The sequence below is a fragment of the Condylura cristata genome, unplaced genomic scaffold, assembly GCF_000260355.1.
Source record: "Condylura cristata isolate star-nosed mole 26May11 unplaced genomic scaffold, ConCri1.0 scaffold00031, whole genome shotgun sequence".
NCBI lineage: Eukaryota > Metazoa > Chordata > Mammalia > Eulipotyphla > Talpidae > Condylura > Condylura cristata.
In genome coordinates this window covers 2,207,697-2,217,532 of record NW_004567132.1, presented here as the reverse complement: position 1 = coordinate 2,217,532, position 9,836 = coordinate 2,207,697, and the positions used below count along the sequence as shown (strand labels likewise).

Sequence of the window (9,836 nt, the reverse complement as noted above, 5' to 3'; positions counted from 1 at the left end):
AAAGAAAGAAAGAAAGAAAGAAAGAAAGAAAGAAAGAACTTCCAAAATCCTTCATATTCTGTTGAAGGGTCTGACAATACAGGAGATGACTGGTGATTTAAACAATGACCTTCCCTTTGGTTCTGTCAGTGGCAACACTGGGAGCCCAAGGGGAGCAAACACCAGCAGGAGGGGACCCCCCAATCAACAGCAGCAGAGAACAGCCACTGGAATAACAAATGTGTGCCACAGAGTGACAAATGAATTCTTCAGAGCCAAGAGATGCACTTGGGAAGCCTTAAGGCATCAGTTTCCCTCCACTGTGTATTCTTTTACATTATAATTCTCTACTGTGCCAAATTGGTCTCATACATTGTCTGCCATTTAGTCAAACTGCACCTTACTTTAGTACACTTGTCTTGGGCCCCTAAAAGGAAGGGGAAAATCCAGGTGAAGTGATGCAAATAACCTTTTAATACACAGGAGAAACCCAAGAGACCATATGGGTCACATGTTGACCACTCTAGATTGAAATTACAACTGCATGATCCTCTTACTCTTAGAACTTTCCTTTTTCTATCTACCAAATGAGATTGACAAGTGTCGTGCAAAGTTGTATTGAGGATTAAAATACAGGTAGATAAAGTGCCTAGCACATTCAACAGATATTCAGAGAGCGATGCTATAATTAAAAATATATCTCACCCAAGGCTATAAATATTTCTTTGTATTAAAGCCTTAAAATGAGGGCTCTCCCTGGTGGCACAACAGGCTAATGCTCTGCACTATGAAGCTCTCAGAAGCCACTGCAGCACGAGTTCAATCCTCAGCCCGGGAGCAGAACTACATGGCGCGGCAGACCTCTCCTGACCTGTCCGCTGCTCCCCTCAGCAGTGTGTTTCAGTACCTCTGCCTGCTCTGCTCCCCATTCTGTCTCTGGTGAATCTTCTCACTGTAAGCATAAGTAAATAAATCTTAAAAAAAAAAAAAAAGAACCTTAAAATGAAGACTGATTGGAGATAAGTGAATTGGAACTGGGGAATAAGATAAACTGATCAGTACAGTTCTATTAAATACCATGCCATCACCTATAGCAACTTGTGTTTCTTGTGGACTGAGCATATACTTCCTTTGAAAACAAAGATTATGAGTGAACACGTGTCCAAATTCCTCTGAAGTACTTCACAATTCTGAGATTCTATTACTGGCAGACTGAAGCTAGAGAGAGCTGTACGCTCATCCCCAGCAGTGTATTTTTAGTCACTTTTCCCCAGAGGAACCAATATTTCCTTTTTTTTTTCTAATCAAAGGTTACACAGACAATACGTGAGTCAGATTGTCTCCTGGCCTGAAGAGGATGCTTTCTGTATTTAATTGGGCAATGACCTTTCAGTCATCAAGGTCATCACGTAAAAGCACTGGATTGCTGAGCTTCCATGAGCTTCTACGAGGGCATTATCATAGATTCCACATTTTTAACCAGGCTGTGCTTTCTACTACTAATTAACAAATTATATCTGTGGCTAAGAACATGGAGAAAAGAGTCTGATATGTTAGGATGGTCAGATTGTGGATAGTTTTTGTTTTGAAAAATAATTTCTCCTATTGTTGCAAAAGATATTATTATTCTAGACAATAAACATTGACAAAGTATGTTTCCAAAGTTTATGTGCATAAAAGTTTGTGCAAGATATGTCAAATGGAAAAAATGACATGTAATGATGAAATTGTTAGCTTAGTCATTATCTTGGCAGGAAAAAGATGAAATAGGATGCCAACTCACATTGCTACATCCGTGGTATAGTAAATCCATATGTCCTCAGAAAGTAGGAAATAGATTAAGCAAACAGACTTAAGAAATGACCAAGCTTAAAGGTCCTAAATGTAATCAATATTAGTGTATGAAAATGAACAGTATTTGTTAAAAGGTACATAATAAACCTTGATAAAATACTTTTTAAAAAGCTGAGTGCATGGGGCTTTCCCTGGTGGCACAACAAGTTAAAGCACTGCACTATGAAGCTCTCAGAAGCCACTGAGAGAAGCCACTGACCCACATGGTGTGGCAGACCTATCCTGACCCATCCGCTGCTCCCCTCAGTGGTGTATTTCAGTAGATCTGCCTGTTCTGTTTCCCACTCTGTCTTTGGTGAATCCTCTCCCTGCCACACCGCTGGCCTGTCCCCAGTTCTGTAAGCATAAATAAATAAACCTTTTAAAAAATAATAATTGTTTTTTTTTTTTAAAAGTGGAGTGTATGATTATTACCTCTGAAGGTCTTATTATGTGACGCTTGCCTCTTGGAGCTTCAAAAAAGAGTTGCTCTTTGGCACCCGAATTAACCTGTAGTAATTTTCCTGGCATGAAAGAATGAAAGAGAGAGACAATTAACCTCTGCATATATTTTTTCATTATGAAGTAATAAGTATGGTTGTAACTATTTTGATTGATTTTAACCAAAGTCCCATAAACTGAGGAAATATATTGAATTATTCAGAAGTATATGAAAAGGCAATTATATGGCATGATACAAATCCCAAAGCGAGTATTTTTTTTGAAAATGGACCTTATAACATCTTTGAACATTCCTCAAAAATGGAGTAATCAACTTGCTATGTTTTACTCTGTTGCACTGAAAATAAGTGGTTTTCCAAAGCCTGACAAAACTTATAAAATTCTTTTCCCCATTGTCTCCTAGTTCAGATAGGTAATTTAAAAGCAAACTGCATTTGCAAGAATTATGGCATCAGAAATGTGAACCTTGTAAGAACTCCCAGGTCTAAATTCTAAATTTTCCCCGTAAAATTTAGATATAGGAAGAAAAAGATACACAAAACAAACTATAAATGTGCACATTCCCATCCAACTAACTTTTTGTAAAGAAATCCAAGGCTTCCCTAAAACAAAATGAAGAGCAAAAATAGTCTTTTAGCCTGATTTAAATTTAATATCTTAGATTCGTTTTGATTGATGCTGAAAAAGTAGATTTCCTAATTCTCTTACCATTGCATAAAGGATTACATTTATGAGTTGAAATTTAGATGATTCAAAATGTATACTTCCTGGCATTTTTTAATAATGGAAATTTTCAATTATATATGGAAATAATAGGATGAAGAAGTCCCATATCTTCAATGTCAGCTTCAACAGTGACTAGCAAAGGGCCAACCTTGTCTCATGAACTTCCACTTGTCCCCTCAGATTATTCTGAAGTAAGCCTCAGATGTCCTAATATTTCATCTGTAAGTAAGCCAGGGTATAGACAAAAAATAACTTTCTCCCCACCACTCTCCCAAAACTATGTTCATCTTGTAGTTCTGAAATATTCTTCTTAGGAAAATAAACATCAAAATAAGAACTCTGCATTCTGTCATGTTCTTTAAGGTTTAACTGGGTGCTACTTAGATCTAATCTAGTTGGGCTGAACTTTAAAAGTTATAGATGGACTTCCAAATTACTAGTTAATAAGGTTCTCTTGTTTCTCAACTGCAAATACTAATTGATTCTAACAATAATGGAGCTTTTGCCTTGGTTCTGAGGAACAAATGGAGTTGAAAATATTTATTCTGAAATGAACACTTTTTCCCTTACTTTGTGGCTGAATATACACAACATGAATATGAGGAAAGAATATTTAGCATTATAAAAAAAGGAGCAAACAGTAATTTTCTAATGAACTAAATATATCTGCAAGCATAGTTTTAGGATTTTCAAGAGCGATCACCAAGCATGTTGGATTCTCAAGAGTGACCACAAAGGATGTTGGAAAAAGGATTAAAGGACTCAATGAAAACCTTACTTCAGTGTAGCTAATTTTAGATGATTTTTGACCATGAGACTGAGAACTCAAAAGACTGTGATTACAATAAGACCCCCAAAGCTAACTTTATACCATAGTGTCAGTGATCATGCATTACCTAAAATATAAATAAACCAGAAACGATTGAGATAGTTTAGTGTGATATTTAATGATTACACGATATAAGAAAGTCCAAACACAATAAACAAACACTTAAGTGTTGAGCAGACCCATAGACACTCTGGGTACCCACCCAGCCCCTGCCCTTTCCTGAGAACTGTCCCCCACCCAGTGCTGTGCTCCTGCCTGTCATCTGGAGGCAGACAATGGGATGGGTCAGGATGGGACTGGACTAGGCAATCAAATTCTCTCTCCTAGGAAATTGGAATCTAGGGAACTGAATCAAATGGTGCTTTGTTGGGACTAGATGTGGCCTTGGGGACCGAGGGTAGTAGTATGGAGCTACAGTCTATTGGCACCTGCCAATGAATTAGGGGAAACCTGCTTGGACAGAGAGAGGGACCAGAAGTGGACACCAGAGTTAGGAGATCAGTGGACACTGAAATGACAGCCGCAAGGGTGAGGAAGTCAGGAGAGGAGCTGCCTGCCTGGTTTCTAGGTGATGTCCAGTTTATGCCTAATGCCAGCTCTTTAAGGGTACTGCTTCCCACTCTGTATAGTAGGAGATATTCTTATAGCTCTTCAATAAATTCATCCTTAATGTTTTATAACCAAGAATATGTACAATATTTTTCTCTAATCCCAACTATTCTTGTATCTGGGAAATTGTATCTGGGGTGTGTTCTCTCTTAACCCCCTAATTTTCTTCATTGTTGTTATGACACTTTTTTCTTCTTTTAAGCCCAGAGGAAATACTTAGGTCATCGCTGATTTTTCTGTTGCCAACTGCTAGATAACATATAACCACTAAACTATTCGGAGAACAGGGGCAGCAACAATATAGCACAATGTTTGTATAACCCATATATGGTTGCTCCTGAGTAGTAGAAAACCTATTATCTCAGAATCCTCGGAGTTTTACTTTGTTTCTAGTAAAGCAGAATTTTGTGTACTGTGTAAGTTTTGCTTAAACGAATATGAGAAGTGAGTGAGATGTCATCATTACTAGCAGGTATCACAAACTACACCTCTTGCAGGTGCATGGATCTTTATAAGGCACAAATGATTCATGCACATGATCCCAGCTGCTGTATAATTTATAAATTAGATTAATTCTTAAATTGGTACTAGCTGTACCAAACACATCAGACCAATAAAACCAGGAATGTAATGGCCTATGATGGTTCACACTGTTAACTGGTAAAAGATTTTGAAGTCCTGATAGTTCTAGAAATGAACTAGTAGTACCAAGGAAATGTCCTTCTATGTTTTAACTTTCTGTATACATCTACATACACACAGAGACACACTTTATTTTTCAAGCATTCTCTACAGGAGATCTTAGTCAGAAGTATCTGACATTCCTACAAAAGCCTGATGTGCTTTATTGGCTTCATAGGACTTATGGTTGCCATGGACACGAAGGGCTGCTGGGCATGGCAGCTGGCCCCTGACGAACCACCAGGCTTTGGCAAATGCGTTCACTGTTTTTGACAAGATCAAAGGAATGAGACGGATCCTGCTCCTAAATTCTGCTCTCTCCCATGCCAGACCCTCAAGGTCATGCTGTGAAAAGCTAGGCTGTTTTTGAGCAGCATGGCACATTTTCAAAATCATGCGTTTTGGGAACTGGGATACGAGGAGCACAAGAACATCAATACAACACATGTCTAATGGTAATGAAGTTGGGGTTAAATTAGGGAAGATTCATGGGCCTACGAGCTCTCATACTGCAGGTGGTATAATTCCTCCCTAAAAATAAAACATATTCTTTTCTTTTCTATTCCCAGTGCAGTCATGGAAACTATTTGGTCTGGTTCTTTTCTGACTGCAAGGGCCACTTAGGATGAAGCAAAGTGACATTTTACACACCTCAGCCTCCTTACTCGAGGGTGCCTCCTCCATCACCTGGAGTGCCAGCTGGGCCATGGAGGCTAGCTATGGGTGAAATCAGGGAAAAACAGAGAGGTTGCCTCTGTCCCAGCAAGTTGATGGGTTCAGGGAAGGCCTTCTCCATGATGGCAACCCACAGAGCCTTTCCAATTGGACTTAACTTATATTCCTAGAATTTGACACAGGACCTATACAATTTCAGGAAGAAAAAAGACTGTCCTCCTAAATACAAATCAAACTACAGTAAGATACTACTTCATACCTCTTAGCATGGCAACTATCAAAAATAAACACAAGTGGTAAGAAGTGGGGAAGTTAGAATCCCAGAAGCATGCTGCTAAGAACGCAAAGTGGTACAGTGACCATGGTAGATGGCATGGCAGCACCTCAAAAAATTAAAAATAGTGATTTCATTGGCTCCAACATCTACTTCTCGTAGAATATCACACACCAAAGAATGTCACACAGTGTCCACAGCAGCATTATTCACAATAGCCATAGGTGAAAGCAGCCATCAAAGGATGGATGGATAAACAAAGGATGGTGTTTACATACAATGGAGTCTCATGAAATCTTAAAAAGAAGTTCTGATGCATATTACAATAGGGATAAACCTTGAGGAAAACAAGCTAAGTGAAAGAGCCAGTTACAAAAAGACATACTGTATGATTCCTCTTATATGGAGCACCTAGATTGGTCAAGTTCATACAGACCAATGGTTGCTGGGGCTGAGGGAGAAGGAAGGGGGAACTATATAATGGTATAGAGTTTCAGCTTTATAAGTATACTGAGTTCTAGAGATAGATGGTGGTGATAGTTACACAACAGTATGAATGAATTTGATGCCACTGATGGTAAAATTGTTAAAAAGGCAAATTTTTTATGTATATGGGGTGACCATACACTTAGTAATATATAACATGTTGACTTTTAATGATATACACCGGAAACTGGTAATAATTTACAATGCAGTGTGACTTCAACTAAGAAAAAATTTTTTAGTTAAAAAAATTAATCCGGCCCTCCCTGGTGGCGCAGCGGGTTAAAGCACTGCACTAAGAAGCTAAAGCCACTTCCGCATGAGTTCGATCCCCATCTGCCCAGGAGGTGACCACATGGCGTGGCAGACCTCTCCTGGCCCGCCCGCTGCTCCCCTCAGCAGTGTACTTCGTCGATCTGCCTGTTCTGTTCCCCGCTCTGTCTCTGGTGGGGCCTCTCGCCGCCCCTGAGCCTCTGACCTGTACCCCAGTTCTGTATGCACAAATAAATAAATCTTTAAAAAAAATTAATCCTTCGAATCAAAACTTCCTTTCTAAACATATAGATATATCCCATTTTCTCATGGTCTCCATTCCCTAATACAGCTTGTATGAGTGTGTTGTGTCTGTTGAGTTCTAAATAAAACTGACCATATTCTACTTTACCTATGTATAAGGCTGACCTTGACTGTTCTATTTTTTTTTCCCTAAGACATGCCTGCAGGAGTATCAGTCTTTGGCCACTTTTTCAAGAAATAAAACATTTGAAATAAAATGTTCTGATATTGCTGTTATCAACCTCTTTTTTGCTGAGGCCCAAATCACGTTAGCCACTTTCTACCTTCAGGCTAACTTGCTCTGGGATGCAGGGGAGGCCCCATGCTTAGTCTCCTAGATAACTAATACTTGTAGGACAGGTTCAGTGTTAAACTTCTTAGCAGGTCATAAAAGTTCCTCTGCCTCTGTCTCTGCATCTCTCCTCCCGCCACATTTTCAGTCCCTGGGCATCACTCACTGTCTCTTAACTTTCTGTTCTTCCCACCTCCACATCTTTGCATATCACAATCCTTTTGCTTGGTTTGTTCTTTTTTGACTTCTCCAAATGATACATTTTTGCCCACCTTTCAAGATTCATGTGAAAGTTCCCCTGGGAGCACTCTCCTCAGAGACGCCATTCAGCTGGTGCCTTTCTACCATAGGGAACTAACAGTTTGTGAAATCTGGGGCCCTGCCCATTCCCAAATGCCTATCACAGATTCTAACATCAACCATCCCTGTGAAGACTTGAAAAGTGACCCACCTTGAGGTGGGGGGGGTGTAGCGTGGGGAGGGGGGTTGAAGAGGGATAGGGAGGAAAGAGAACAAAGACAGAGGGAAACACAATGGGCCATGGTGGACTATGGGTGATTTGGTGGTGAGTGCACCATGGTGGGAAAGAATGCAAGGTGTGTCCAGAGCACGCCAAACCCAAAGACGAGGTAGTATGATAACAGAAAGTATCTAGTACCTTTAGGAGTCTTAAAATTCACTGATTGGAACTAATACTAATAATAGTTATAATAATAATAATATAAATGATGGAGAAAATACAATGTTAACAGCAGTTACACCTATGAGCTATAAAATTAGTTATATACGTCAGTGTAGGCTTCTCCCTTTTTTTCCCCTAAAACTCAACTACCATTCTCTCTGGAAACAATATGTGAGTGGACATTGGCTTTTCAAAAAAAATGTATATGCTTTAAAAACCCGAACATACTTTACCTCGAGAGTCCCAGTCGATGTGTGTAATATAACTAGAAGCACCTTTACAGATGCCAACCCTTTTGCTCGTAAGGACATTGTAAATGTCCACAAAGTTATCATGGGATGCCACGGCAAGGTATTTTCCTGTATCTATAAAGAAAGAAGTGCTTTAGTTAACACTAGAACAACCTACATAGGAATTTACTTCTAGGGATTTAACATTTTTTAAATGAGGAAAAAAATCAAGGAAATACTCTAACTAGTCCACTATTATAATTATTTTAAATCATTTAAAAAATTCTCACCTTTTGCTGTCATCCTCACCTTTTGAAAATTTAATATCAGAAATCATTTCTTTTCTATGGTGGAAGGAGACCATGTCTTCAACAGTGTCTGCATTTACCACCAGGAAACTCCCATCATTCAAACCCACTGCTAAGGCTTTACCATCAGGGGAAAAGGCACAGCATCTCCCACCTACACACATTAAAAACAAAATTCCACATGATGCAGTCATCCTATTTCTAACTAACGAATGCAAAAACACTATTTTGAAGATATATATGCACCACTATGCCAATCGCAGCATTATTTACAATAGCCAAAAACTGGAACAACCTAAGGGACTATATACAGGCAGGTGGCTGATGAAGAAGATGTGGAATACTATGCAACCACCAAAGAAAAAGAAAAGATGAAGTCCTGACCTAGGGTGCATTATGCTTAGTGTAATAAGTCATACAAAGAAAGACAAATACTATATGACTGCATCCATATGTGGAAGATCAAGAAACAAAACTAATGAACAAAACAAAACAAAAAATTCTTAAAAGCCTAAGAACAAAACATTGATCATTACAAGGGAAGGGGGAAAGAGGGCAAAGGTACAGTGAAAGAGGGAATTAGATTTTCAGAGGTGAACAAAGTATCATATAGAGGAGAGTTGTATGCTGCATGCCTAAACCTATATAATGTTTCTTCAGTAAAATGTTTTTTAAAAAAGAATTCACAAAGAACATGGTTATTACCCATGACTTTACTATCAAACAAACCAAATGAAGATATGGAGAAATTTGTATGTGTTCACTATGTGTGGATATGTTACTGTGTCTTTAACACTACTTGTGAGAGATCTAAAACTTCACAATCAAAACATTTCTTCCAAGGACTAAAATAATAATGTTAAAAATGTATTTATAATTTGAATTATAATGTGAATAAGTGTGGGAAAGGAGTAATGGATTAATAAAATCCATTATCTTTGGTTTCAAGAGAAGAGATATGCAAAAGAATAGGAGTGCAGTAATATCATTTCTAGAAACTTTTGATATTTCATGCCTTACAAACAAGACTTAGTTTAGAGAACATTATTTTACTCATAGTCACTCAAATTCTCAGATCAATGGATCAAAATGCATAATTATAGAGGTGAAAATCTTGTTCCTCTTCTTGATGAGAAAAATGCAGTATGGACAAAATTTTTGTTGGATCTGTAAAACTAATCAGCCCTAGGCTGACTTTATGTGCTCTTAAGACAGGAC

At 38.5% G+C, this 9,836-nt stretch overlaps 1 protein-coding gene across 1 annotated transcript in view; it reads right to left on the bottom strand.

Annotated features, from left to right (window-relative positions):
• EML6 (echinoderm microtubule associated protein like 6) overlaps positions 1 to 9,836 on the bottom strand; it is a 269,788-nt gene that overhangs the window by 54,412 nt on the left and 205,540 nt on the right. The window contains exons 22-24 of the mRNA XM_004691400.2: positions 8,620 to 8,772; positions 8,314 to 8,445; positions 2,248 to 2,336 (exon numbers count right to left, since the gene is read on the bottom strand). Of these exons, the coding sequence (XP_004691457.1) occupies positions 2,248 to 2,336; positions 8,314 to 8,445; positions 8,620 to 8,772 (374 nt within the window). The remainder of the gene's footprint in view (positions 1 to 2,247; positions 2,337 to 8,313; positions 8,446 to 8,619; positions 8,773 to 9,836) is intronic.